At 38.0% G+C, this 14,338-nt stretch overlaps 1 protein-coding gene across 1 annotated transcript; it reads left to right on the forward strand.

The window, feature by feature from the left end:
* The first annotated feature begins 432 nt into the window (after nucleotides 1-432).
* SBSPON (somatomedin B and thrombospondin type 1 domain containing) lies at nucleotides 433-10,238 on the forward strand. Its single transcript, XM_070942210.1, has 5 exons — nucleotides 433-658; nucleotides 4,234-4,422; nucleotides 6,090-6,180; nucleotides 7,199-7,378; nucleotides 10,084-10,238. The coding sequence occupies exons 1-5, from the start codon at nucleotides 433-435 to the stop codon at nucleotides 10,199-10,201; spliced, it is 804 nt and encodes a 267-aa protein (XP_070798311.1). The 3' UTR covers nucleotides 10,202-10,238.
* The last annotated feature ends 4,100 nt before the right edge of the window (nucleotides 10,239-14,338 follow it).

The following is a 14,338-nucleotide window of genomic DNA, read 5'->3' on the forward strand; positions in this document are numbered from 1 at the left end:
AGGGCAACTGAAATTACGTGCCTTCCAGATAAACGCAGAGCTCAGGCTTCACTCTCGGTTAGGAATGAAGGGCCCTATAAGAAAGGTCTGAGGACCCGGAGAACGAGGTCAGCCGCTGCTGCCAGAGAGAGGCGGAGCGACGCTGCCCCGGGCTTTTGGCGCGCTTCTCTGCCAGCCGCGCCCGTTCCCGACCCTGCTGTGAAAGGACGGGCGGCGGCGGTAGAGCATCCCTCGCCCTCTCCCGAGGGAGGGAGACAAGCGCGCGGCCGCGCAGAATTCCGCCCTTCCTGGAAAGAGCAGCGGCCACTTTCACGGACTCTCGCGGGTCCGACTTTCTTTTCCACACTCACGGCTCGCCCCGCAGCGCCGAGAGACCGACGCGAGGGCGCCCCCACCCCGGACTGGCGAATTCCGTGCCCTCGAGGCAGGGAGATGGGTATCAGTGCTGCCCCGGGACTCCTGGCTCTGGTGGCGCTTTCGACGCTCGGGCGCCTCGCCGGAGCGGGTTGCGTCGAGGAAAGGCGCTGCTGTCCCGGCCGGGATCCGACGTGCACCGCCACCGGCTGGCGCCTAGACAGAATTTACGGGACCTGCTTCTGCGACGAGGCGTGCGAACAGACCGGCGACTGTTGCCACGACTACGTCCAGGCGTGCCCAGGTAGGCTGGAAGAAGGGACGGCGCTCGACGGGCGCCTGAAAGCACCTGCCGCCGAGCGAAGTTCCACGCGGGGGTGTTTTGCCTCCAAAACACTCCTAGTTGTAGTGGGGGGCGGGTTTCAGTGGTCCTAGAAATAGGGGAAACTATGTGGTCCCCCCCCCATGTCTTCGAGGATAACTACCTTTTGCTTTTGGAGTAAACCGCATCTCTTAAACTCCAGATAGGTGGCTACTTCTTGGCAAGTGCAGGGTAGGTTTACACAACTTTGGAATCTCGACAGCAGAACCACTGTCTTCACAAAATGTAATGCCAAGCGGTTATTCCCCAATAGCTTGAATGATAAATTGTGACTTGTTCTGCTCTAGTCTGTCATGGGAACTCAGCTTTCCCTTCCCACTTATTCCTGCTCCCCAAAGGAAGGAAAGTTCTGTAAAGAAAACTTGGTGCAAAACTTAAACCCACCCACTTTTCTTGACTTTTCATGAATATGAAAATCCAAAGGAAGGACAAAAATGTAAGGAACGGCCTCAAGCAAAATTCAATGAGTATCTGGAGGGCAGGTTTAAACTTTCAAAATGAAGGCAATGGATTCCTTTGCGAATTGAATCAAGTTATTAAAAAGTGTGTAACTATGTATGAATGCAATAACTTTGTTGGATTTGCGATTTTTTGGAGTGGGAGGGAAGAAAAGTAACCATACAGATTCTCTATAAAATCCTTCTGCAGTTTTAATAGATAACAATGTCACTTCTATGTAAGATATAAATGCTTTGTAAATGCAACAGAAGGAATTTATTCAAAATTTAAATAAAATGGATACTGGATCCCAGAATAACAAGTGTCATCAGTGCTACATAAAATACAACTGCATTCAGAGAATTTCAAAATCATGCTATCCTTTGTACCTAAAATCATAGCAGATATATTGAAAATTGCCTTTCCTACAAATTAAATGTGCTCTCAAATCCTTCTGTTTCTTACTCTCAGTCAAATTACTTGATTTGTGAGGTCCACTATGACAAGGGCCATAATGGACTTCAAAAGACCCACCTGTCTTTTTACCTCTGGCTCTCTCTGTATTTCATGATAGTCAATCTTATAGTCATTTAAAAATAAAAATAGGGACGATCAAACACATAATAAGGATTGCAGCCTTAGCTGTATAATTCAGTTCTTGATAATGTAGTATTGAATAGTCAATGTATGCATGAAGTTTTGGTTTCTGCATTTTTAAAAGTACATTTTTTTAAAAAAATTGATTTATATGCCGCCCTTCTCCGGAGACTCAGGGCGGCTTACAATGTGTTAAGCAATAGCCTTCATACTTTTGTATATTTATACAAAGTCAGCTTATTGCCCCCACAAACTGGGTCCTCAATTTACCTACCTTAGAAAGGATGGAAGGCTGAGTCAACCTTGAGCCTGGTGAGATTCGAACTTACAGTAATTGCAGACAGCTGGTGTTAATCACAATGCTATTAGTCTGCTGAGCCATCAAGATCCAAGCTACAGAAACAAAAACCCCTTGCCCCCTTGTTGGAACAATTTTTTAAAAAGAACATAAAGCATCATTTTGCATGGCTGGGGAACCAGGAACTGATATAGGAATATGCCCATCAAATGAGAATCCTAGAGGTAATTTTTGCAGCTCAAAGGCAAATGGAAGGAAACACTTTTCAGTTTGTATAATATTTTTCAATCATGAGTTCCCCTTGCACTGTTGTCACAAATCTTTAGGGGCTGTCTGCTTTACCAGCATCTTGGACTGGCGTGCTAGCTTTGTTTCTGCTCTAATTGGTCCATTGTGAAATAGATTATATGGATTAATCTGTGGAGCACGGACGAAGGATCCCGCATCAGAGAAGAGCAGAATCTGATTGGCAAGTGGTTTCTCTGAATTCATCCATGCATGGTCATGAAATCATTTAGACAGGATGCATTTAATCAGGACTGGATGTTAGCTGGAGATAGACAGAAAGCAAAGGTAGAATTTGGGGCAGCGGATTTCCCTCTTAATGGTACTATGGAGACATTTGTATGTTACAGTTGCTTGCACAAGGAACTACTCCTTTTTATCTGTTCTTCTCTTCCCAAAATTATTTTTTGTGCTGTCCAACTACATGTCTGAGAATAAACAACAGAAGAAGTATGGAGAAGATTATTGGTAGCCAATTATCACTGATTTGGTGACACAGGGATAAGATTGTCACTTTTTTTTTGTTAAAAGACAAAGTTCCAACTTTTCACTTTTGTTCCAATTTTAATTTTTTATCAAATGTATTTTAGCCATGCTCGACATCTATAAATGTCAGTAAACAATAACTTGGCTTTATGCCTGTCTGCCAAACAAATCCTCAAATTGTTTTTCTCTTTCCTCCATGAGCTATTGGCTTAACTGAATGAAAACTGTCTTGTTTTCCGAGGTTGAATTTTCAGGAGGCATTTCAAGCAGCTGATGAATTTGTGACATCAGAACCGAAAAATGGGACTTTGGCATGCATATGTTTGGGAAATAGCAAATTTAGGATTAGAGTACAAATATTAACTAGATGCATATATTAACACATGCAAATATACATACAGGAATTTTCAACTATAAGGTAATGTTCATCATCATCATCATCATCTATAAGGTGATGTTATATAAACTATGCTGAGTGTCACTTTAATCTTAAAAACAATTATTTAATCCTGAGTCCTAAGCACTTTTAGCAATGTTGAAAGCATTTTCCACTTGAATCCTAATCAGCAGGGATACATGGCCATGCACTATTCAATATGCAGAAAGGATCTCCTTTCTGGCATCTGCTTCCTTCTAAATTTTCTATAAATTGCAAAAAAGTTCAAGAGTTTCTTGCCATGTAGGCTTTTGAGAACCCAACAGCAGTACAAGTAACATGTGCTAGCCCTCACTCTAAATTTCCAAACACCTTTATTTGCTTTGAAACAAGAGAAAACAATGAAGGACTTCTCCAATAACTTACCTTCTTCCATTTTAGTATCATACCATATAAAAATGAGATGGGTGGCCATATAAATTGAAGGTAAAGGAAATCATTACAGGCCATCAACCATGCCAATATTTTATTGCTTGGTGTTGTAGTTCCTATCCTATGATTCAAAAGGTGGACTTTGAGATGATCTGAAAAATGTATGTATTGATATAGGTACCACTTTTTAGAGACTTATGTATTATAGGTGATAGGCTGAAAAAAATGGGATTAGAACATATGAATATGAAACTGTAAAATTATTTTATGGGCAAGAATATTTTAAGCTATGGTTTGGGTATTATTTTGGAAAAGAAAGGAGGAAAGTTATTGAAGTAGAGGCCCAGATGGATAGGCAAGTGAAAAAAATGTGTTCTAAAGCAACTTTATTTCCACAATAGTTTTAAAAATGACAGATCAGTGTTAACTTCTGATCTTCTTAATCTATTTCTTCAGGAAAAAGCAGGTTGTGTGACCTACTAAATTAAGTTTCGCTAAATGTTTATAGAGAAAAGATAAAACTTTGACAGTAACAAATGACTTCATGAGTTTCGTTGTGACAGTATTTTTATAATTCTTTTGCAGCTGTTTCGTGTGTTGTGGGGGAATGGAATCACTGGAGTGGCTGTGCAGAACAATGTAAACCCACCTTCCGGATGCGTACACGTATTATAGAACAAGAGCCAAAAAATGGTGGGGAGCCTTGTCCTCCGTTGGAAGAAAAAGCTGGCTGCCTGGAATACACAACTCATGAAGGGAAAGATTGTGGAGATGGTACACATGCTTCCCACTTCTCTCTCTCTCACACACAATTTGCATCCTTATCAAACGGCTTCCAGTGTCTTATAAACTTGTTTAATCCATTGTCTCTAATCAGAGTGGTTAATTTTGCCATCTCTGCTAATTCAATCTTCTACAGTGAACATCCCCCTTTCCTTCCAATACTTAGCATATACAATCCTCACAGCGGTCACCATGTAAAGAAATAAGGCCCCCAAATGTTTTTCAGTTGATTTGTCCATAATACCTAGAAGAAAAGCTTCAGGTTTCATTAATATTTGTAATTTAAATATTTTCTGCATTGTCAATATTGTATCTAGTATGATTTAGCATACTTTCAAGACCACCACATATTGTTAGAATGTACCTGGATTTTGGTTGCATTTCCAACTTGTTGGAAATCCCTTTATACATTTTTGCAGTCTATCTAGAGCCAAATACCAACAATTCATCATCATATAAAAACCTTTCAAACTGTAATTCACAATGAATTTTAAACCATTGGTGCATACATTCTGCCATTGGTCTAGAATTATAGTGTAACCATTTTTTTTCCTATTTTACAATCTTCATCTTCCAGATTTATCATAACTAACATTTTTTAAACTTCAGCAATCAGGTAGTCATCTCCAGAACATACATTCATGTCCAATTCATATTTAACTCCTGCAGACACAAAACCTTTTTTTTTATTAAGTTTAAATTTTTCAAAAACTCTATAATAATTAAACCAATCACAAACAAATCCTTAACTTACTAATTGTTCTCTTGTTTTTATTTTCTTCAAATATTAGTAAGTCTTGATATGTCATCCATTTGGAATCTAATAGCATCTCTTTCCTGTGTAATGCTTCATGGGTGATAGCCAGTCAGTCAATCTTCTGTTATATTTCTACCATATATGCCCAATTGATTGTTTAATAACATGAGTCTGAAAACCAGGTTTAACTTTTATCTTATTATACCAAAATAAGCATGTCACCCAAATACTAAATCAGAACCTTCAAGCTCTAATAAACTTGAGTTTTTAAAATTATCCAATCTTTTAACCATACCAAACAACAGGCATCATAATATAATGTGGTCTAGTAAACCCAGAACTCTTTTTTAGCATCCTGTAGGAGCTTATAGTTAATTTGTAGTTTTTTGTTTTGCCACTTCCACATCCCTGTATTGAGAAGATAAGACTTTGATATTGAATATGCTGAATTCTGTTCTTTAAAAAAGGCAGGATCTCCTACCCTCACACTTATCCAATTGATTGAAATACCTGACTCTAATTTCTCCTTCAAATGAACTGATAATCCTAGAAGTTCATATATTTTTGCCACACAGAAATGTTGATTTGGATGGTTTTCGTTAATGAATAAATGAGCAATACGTTTTTACTTATTTGCTTAATTAGGTTCTCTAAACTAGGATTATCTAGTTTTAGGACTTGTGTAGAGAACTGATCATATTTTAGATCATGTTTATGCAGAAATATTGAAAATTCAAATGGGTTCACAAAGTTTTAAGCACCACTATATACCAAAGGATGGAGCAGGCAGTTTTAACTTTGTCCAGTTTTATATTATTTTATACAGCTTCTACTCTCTGTTAGTTAAATAGCAACACCAGCTTTACAAATTTTATTTTCATAATAATTCTGTTCTTCCCAGTTCCTGCATTCATAACTACTTCTGAATATAGTAAAGAGAGAAAAAAGACAGCTGTACATCCAAGGTGGTCTTCAGAAACAGAAGATTCTAGGTAATTACAGCTAAAACTTTTACCACCTTCTCTGGAGATACATTTCTTTGAATTGTGTTGTATTTGTCTCAGAGTCAAAACATGTATATACAATCTTGACATTTAATATACATATGGGTATTTCAAATTGGAAGAAGGTAATTTTGTATAACTATCCATACAAGATAGATTAAAACAGTTTCTGTACTAAAACTATAATTCTGAAAAGTGCCATTGCTTTTCTTCTTCACACATAATTTTCTTCAGTTCGTTTATTTGTTGAAAAATATGGTTTTGTAGCACTGCCTATAATAAAGTGAAATAAAGCAGTATGTTTTGCAAAGCATGAACAATTATGTATTTTTTTCTACAAAAAGCCATTTTAATGTTTATCTAATTTAAAATAAGTTAAATAATTTAAAATAAAATGATACATTTTATATGTAAGCTTTAAACACTTTTTAAAAAAATCCTGACTTTAAAAACCCACATATGGGAATTATAGTTCCCAATGCTAGTAACACAAGCCCAATGAGCTTATCCCTAGTAGAGTCATTGGCTTCCTGACTATCTTTCATGTATTATAGAGATGGGTAAACTGCCTGTCTACTAAGTATGGTCTTTATTATTTGCAAGTGGCTTTTGAAATTAGACAATCTCATACTATTAGTAAAGGCAATCCGTGCATCCTGATAGTCTGCTGCTGAGTAGAGAAAGGCAAAAAGAAAACAAAAGAGGTATAGAAAGACAAATGTGTTTTATTAAGAAAATGGCTGGTCTCACTATTGGCAGATGTGATTCAACGAAGAGAAAGTTGCTCACTCTGATATTCTCAGGTTTGTGGCCTAAGGAGTTCAGTCTTCCCCAATTTTTTTTAGTAGTCTTAATTACACATCAGAGTCTGAGCCATAGCTGCTAACGATTACTTTTAACTTTCGGGGAAACTACTTTGTCTGGCTAACAGCTTCATAGATTATATATGCTATAATTACCTTTCAGATGTATTCTTGCATTATTAACAAGCACTTCCTCCCCAAAGGAGTTACTGTGTGGAATTTAAAACAGAATCATTGTCTCCTTACTGCTCTATGGAAACTCGCCCGTATGCTCGATGGATGCAGTACCTTCGAGCAGGCTATACAGTATGTGTAATCTGCCAGGAGCCAGCAATGCACAGAGATAGCTATCGTTGTCCTGGAGATGGAACTGATACTGATAGGTAAGCAACTAAATTTCTTATCTGAATCTCTATTAATAATACAAAGTCCTTAGAATCTATATATTGTTTCATTTATGAATTTGTAGCAAAAATTCTCAAACCAACACATGACATGTATTAGGTTTATATACATTTTTCCTTCAAAAAAATCAGTTTTATAGCTTTATCTTCTCAATTTCCATCTCTAAGCCTGTGAATTTCAATAGTTATAGTTAGGGGGGTGGGATTCAGAAATTTTAGCAACCGGTTCTCTGCCCGGTTGCTGGATGGGCGTGACCTAGTTGGCCTCCTGCACCATCGGGGGGGGGGGGGTGGGGGGGGGTGGGGGTGGGGTGGGGTTTGTTTTTGCCCTTCCCAGACTCCGGAGGCGAAAACTCCCCCGGGCTCCAGAGGCCAGAAACGGGCCCATTTTTGGACTTCTGGTAGCCTTGATAGTACAGTGGTCTAAGCACCCTGTTATTAACACAGCTGCCTGCAATTACTGCTGGTTCGAATCTCTCCAAGGCTCAAGGTTGACTCAGCCTTCCATCCTTTCTAAGGTAGGTGAAATGAGGACCCAGATTGTGGGGCAATAAGCTGACTTTGTATAATTATACAAAAGTATGAAGGCTATTGCTTAACGCATTGTAAGCCGCCCTGAGTCTCCGGAGAAGGGCGGCATATAAATCCAATTAAAAAAAAAAAAAAGTTAAAACAACACTGAAAAGTGACTTAGGGCTGGTTTTCACGCTTATGACCACTGCAGCATCCCCATGGTCATCTCATCAAAATTCAGGCTTTTGGCAACTGGCAATGCATCTATGACAGTTGCAGTGTCCAAGTGGCCTGTAATCACCAATTGTAACCTTCCCAACCAGCTTCCAAGAAAGTCAATGTGGGAAGCTAGATTCACTTAATAATTGCATGACTCACTAAAAAACTGCAGTGATTCGCTTAACAATTGTGTCAAAAATGTTCATAAAATGGGGCAAAAGTCACTTAACAACTGCCTTGCTTAGCAATAAAAATTTGGGATTCGGTTGTGGTCATAAGTTGAGAACTTCCTGCACATGTGAGATTCACATTGTAATTTTAAAACAGAAGTATAGAAAATAATAGCTGTGCTTTTTTCACGAAAATCAAGAATTGCATTCCACCAAATTACAATTAGAAATGATCTATTTTCCGTAACTTGGCTACATAGAGAATTTAGACTTTGCAGCTTCCAGTATCTCACCCTTTAATTATTTTCTTGGCCTCATTGTTCCATCACTTCATTTTACTTTTATCTTCATAATTGTATTAAGACAATTTAGTAGCCATATTTTAATTACCATGGGGCATCTTAGCTCATACAAATTATAATTTGGAATGAATTCCAGGTGAATTTTTTCTGTATTTTCATTGTTAGAGAATAGCAATAGCACTTAGACATATATACCGCTTCAGAGTGCTTTACAGCCCTCTCTAAGCAGTTTACAGTCAGCCTATTGCCCCCAACAATCTGAGTCCTCATTTTACCAGCCTTGGAAGGATGAAAGGCTGAGTCAACCTTGAGCCTGGTGGGATCTGAATTGCAGGCAGCCAGCAGTTAACAGAAGTAGCCTGCAGTACTGCACTCTAACCACTGCGTCACCGAGGCTCATGGAGCTCATGAAACTCCTCACAATGGAGTTCTTCTGCAAATTTAGGAAGTATTCTGGTTCAGTAAAACCATAGAATGGTCAGCCTTCCCAGGTAGATTAGACAAAAAACATAACCAGAGTTTATTCTACTTTATTGTAAGACTACATTAATAGCCTTTTGCAAGTCTGAAAGTACAAATCATCAATTTGTCTGTTTTTACAGGCTGATAACTTAAAAGAGGATTCTTTCTGAGTTTCTTTTCTCTCTCTTTCTCCTATACAGCTATGGGCTCCTTCTCTATTCTTACCTCTTCATTCTTTAGGCAGCACTTTTCCACCCATCTCCCAAGGTTGTTCCCACATACCATCACAAATATAGTTATATTAAACGTATCTATTAAGAGTTCTACTAATATTGGAATGGTCAAGGAGACGATTCCTCCTTCCACCTGCATTTCTTCAAAAGCTGGAAAACTGGAAGACCATTCAAAGAAGCATGAGAAATATAAACAATTGCTGTGAATGTTTTGCACAAAATTCAGCAGAGATATTTAGAAATTTGTGGGAAAATAAATACAACATCTCTGTAAAGCAGCCACGTTTATTTTCAGGCTTCTAAGGAAGTGGGAAAGGAGACATGACTTAAATGAGTCACATGAAAGATGACATTGTCTTAATGAGTCGTTTTGTTAAAGCATCATCTTTTATCATGATCACATGGAGATCTGCTTTAAAGGGCTGCCATTCCCTTGCCTTTTGAAGTATCTCTTCAGAAGCATTTCAAAATGACATATAGGTGTACTATGATCCTCTTTCCAAGTCCATCTGCTAGATACCAGAATCCTGAATGAGAAATAATCTTTATGTTCAAGAAATGTCACTGTTTGCATCCCAACAGTTTGCAACTGTTTCAGTCAAGAAAATACTATTTGCTCTTATGTGGGTAGTGAAAATTACTGCCGTGTCCTTGTAACTGTTTGCTATCTATGAGAATATTCAAATAGGGAAGTCATTATTTACACCATTCCTCACAATAGGATATTAACGTTCTATGAAGGAATATCTATACCATTAAGACAATATATTTCCATTCCATTTTAGGAATGCAATTCTCCACTGGCAAGCCGTTGGAAACCCATCCTGCTATGGAACGTGGAAGAAAATTCAGCAAGTGGAAGAATGTTCATGCCCTCTTGTACATAGTTTTATTTTTACATAGCAGAGTAAATATATACTTTAATATATTTACCTGAAGTATGAAATCTAGCACTGGACCTATGTAAATATTTTAGGTATTGAATAAATGAGAAATCAATTTTTGACATTACAGTCTTGTATGAATGAATAAAGTTAAATGAACTATATAAAGTTATATTGGTCTTCCCTGAATTCAGTACTAATAATTATTGTAAAATGCCATTAAAACAGATAAGCCGGATAATCATTTACATAAATCAACTGTAATATGGCATTTGTTCTTTTGAAAAATGTCTGCTTTATTTATAATTGAAAATAAATATTGGAAGTGGAAGTTATTGAGATTAAACCAGAAGTATATTTAGTAACATCACAGTTCATTTTGGGGGGTGGGGGGAGACAGGGGTGGTGGTGTGTCCCTTTAAATCAGTTTTTGACTCTTGACAACTACCCTGACTACTCCTGAAGTTGCCTTGGCAAGGTTTTTTTGGTAAGTGATTTGCCATTGCCTTCTGCCTAGAGTTGAGAGTGAGTGACCCAGCTGGCTTTGTGCCTAAGGCAGGGCTAGAACTCATGCTCTCCTGGTTTTGGGGTTAATGTCTTTGCATTGCATTAATGTCTAATCATTGCATCAAACTGGATCCCTCAGCTTCTTAGAAGCCAAATCTAGGACTAAGCCATTGGCAGCCTGTCTGCTCCATGTGAATTAAAAAGATAGCAAGGCTCCATGCATAGCAGAGAAAAAAAAAATCAGAAGCAGATTGTAGGATAGGACACTAACTGGTATCCAGAGTTGATACTCAGCATTATCATCTAAAAGTCACTGTGATGACTATACTGAAGGACTTTTATCTACGGAATCATTTAGCTTTAAAAAATTTTAAATTTCATTCTTAGTACTGCAAGGATCAATCTGGTGCACTCATTATTTTTGGTATCAGTGTCATTGACAACATTACACAACCTCTCTGTGACCAGTTTGCCTTGTTACCTTCTTGGAGGAGGCCTCATGTTATTGGAAGTAGAATATCTAGATTCAGTCTCAGCTTTGTTCCATATAGTATCAACCTTGTGAACTTTCAAGTTTCCTCTTTCTGCTATGTATTCAAAATGGACAGTGATTAAGATGTATGTATGTTTGTGTATATGTACACATACATACTTTTTTTGAGAGCAGGCATCAGAACTTCATTCTTAGTATGTGCCAGTATGCTCACAGTAAAAAATGACAATAAAGGTTATCCTATCTTATTTTATCTGAAGGATAACAGATTAACTACCCTTTGCTATTTGAGAATGAATCCCTTGCAAGCTTATAAAAGTAGTGTTATTAGTGATCAAAGCCTCACATCAAATGACAACCAAATCTGTAAAACAAATTGACTTTCGGAAACAAGACCGATATTTAAATAAATGCCTATATTCATGAGATTTTTCAAAATATTGCTCCCACAAAATACTATACAACTCCTATGTAGTTCTTTGGACATTCCTTAAAATAGAAGAGTCGCTGATTAAGAATGGAGAAGTTACTTAATGTGATTGATCACAAAAAGCTATAATATAGTTAACAAAATAAAAATGCAGCACTCTGAATTGAACTTAATAACACAATATATTTGTTAGAATTTCCAGACGTACAGTCTACATTTTACTTCAGTGTTGCCCACAAGTTGAACATAGTGGGTTCATATTTGAATAGTTAACTCAATAAAGCATTGTAGGCAGCCAAATTATCAGTCTCTGAGCCATATAAAAAATATTATGGAAAGAGTTGCAGAAATATTCCTATGTTCTAAAGCAGTGGTTCTCAACCTTCCTAATGCCGCGACCCTTTAATACAGTTCCTCATGTTGTGGTGACCCCCAACCAGGGGTGGGTTCTAAATTTCTTTTACTACCAGTTCTGTGGGCGTGGCTTATTTTGTGGGCGTGGTTTGGAGGTCATGTGACCGAGTGGGCGTGGTTAGCTGGTCATGTGACCAGGTGGCCATGGCTATGTGTATAGGGACTACTCAGAGGGCTGAAAAAAAGTCATTTCTGACAGGTCCTCGCACTTTTGACTGGTCCTCGCACTTATGACCATCCTCACATTTATGCCTGTGCAGCATTCTTAACAACCATGTCACTCATTTCACAACTGCTTCTCTTCAACATGGTATAAGATAGGGCAAAAAACGTAAAATGTGAGGACAGTCGTAAATTCGAGGACTGGTCAAAAGTGCGAGGACCAGTCAAAAATAACTTTTTCAGCCCTCTGAGTAGTCCCTGTGCACAAAAGGACTACCCAGAGGGCTGAAAAATGTGATTTCTGACAGGTCCTCGCACTTTTGACCGGTCTTCGCAGTTATGACTGGTCATCATTTATGCCCATTGTAGCATTCTTAACAACCATGTCACTCATTTCACAACTGCTTCTCTTCACCATGGTGACAAGATAGGGCAAAAACGTAAAATGTGAGGACAGTCGTAAGTTCGAGGACTGGTCAAAAGTGCGAGGACCAGTCAAAAATAACTTTTTCAACCCTCTGAGTAGTCCATATGCATAAAAGGATACAGCAATAGAGAGGGATGAAGGAAGGGAAGGGAAATTAGAATAGGAGTGAAGGTAAGAGAGGGAGGAAGAGAGGAGGAGAAGGAGAAAGAGGAAGTAGGGAGAAGAAGAAGAGGGGGGAAGAGAAAGTAAGTAAGAAAGAAAAGACAAAGGTGGTAGGTTTGAGGAGAAAGATTGCTGTACAATAAAAAAGATGAAAGGGAAGAAAGCCAACCCCAAACAAATATAAAGATATTAAGATAAAGAATGAATTGTTAAACTTTAAAGAATAAAAGAGAACAAATAGGAATAAATAGCAATAATTAGAAACACACATACAAACATACAACATATTTTCTTTGAACAGAGTATTTGGCCGGTCCACAAATTTAAACAGTTGTAGGAGGTTAGCAGCCACCCCTTTCCTAGAAGAATGAAATATTTTGGGAAATATTAAAAAGGCAGAATATTATATTTCCCTGGATGAGAAATGGAGAAGCATATTTTACAGACAAAGCTCCTCCCACCTTCCTGCCCCCCACTCTTTGTTAATGCGCCAGAGGCAGAAAGTCAATCCTTTGTCAAAGGACATTTGCAACACAATAGCAACAGAAACTAACACAATGGGCCCCATCAAGCCATGTGATCCTGTCCACTATTAAAACATCTTTCCAAACAGTCTCCATGTTTCCAGTGTCTTTTTCCCCACTTGGAGCAGAACCCAGAAGGATATTTCTTCCAACACAATATTTAGTCATTTCAATTAAATTTACAATTTCTATATTTCCTTTTTACCATATTTATTCCTCAACTATTTTTTTAAAAAAACAATATTACCCTTCATCCTCATCTCTAATCTTAATCAAATTCAATTTTTCCCTTCTATTCTATATTATACCCCTTTGCATTGTCATCTATTTTTATATCCATCCTCACATTGGTTAATTATGTAATACAGTTGTTTAATACAAATTCAACATTTTAATATAAATCAATTAGTTATATAACTATCTTTTTTGTATATTTATCAATATGAACATGAATATTCCAATTATTTCCATGCAATCCAATTTCTTACAAATCAATTAATTATATTTACCAATAATAATAAACCAAATAATTTCCCCCATATATTCCTCCAAACCACAACTTAACCATTTCTGCTTTCAACACAATATACAATTAATAGTATCTCAATTATTACAATTCCCTAGTTAAATAGAGCTTTTTTTCTTTTGTGTTTTAAAATCTTGAACCTCCTCTTGCCCTAAATTTCCCATTGTTTGCAGTTTTGTACCTACCTTTTTTGGTTAGGAAAAAGAAAAAGAAACCTCTCTGCCTCATTTTGTCACTTGCAGCTAAGACCCTGCTTTCGCTTTCTCTTTTCAGTATAGCTAGGGGGAAAAAAACTTGCTCCAGGAATTTACCTCTTTGCAGCTAGCTCTTTGAAGCCCCGCGGCAAGAATTTAAAGTTTTTTTCCCTCTAGCCATCAGCTGGGACTCCGGAGCAGCAATAGATTGGGAGTGGGCGGGGTAAGCGAACGGCGACCGGGCGATCCAGCAGAGGCAGAGGGTGAGTGAAGGGGGGGGCGAGAGAGGGCTTTGGCGACCCCTGGGAAATGGCCGT

Source organism: Pituophis catenifer, unplaced genomic scaffold (assembly GCF_029215685.1).
Source record: "Pituophis catenifer annectens isolate HBS135680 unplaced genomic scaffold, rPitCat1.0.hap2 SCAF_3, whole genome shotgun sequence".
NCBI lineage: Eukaryota > Metazoa > Chordata > Lepidosauria > Squamata > Colubridae > Pituophis > Pituophis catenifer.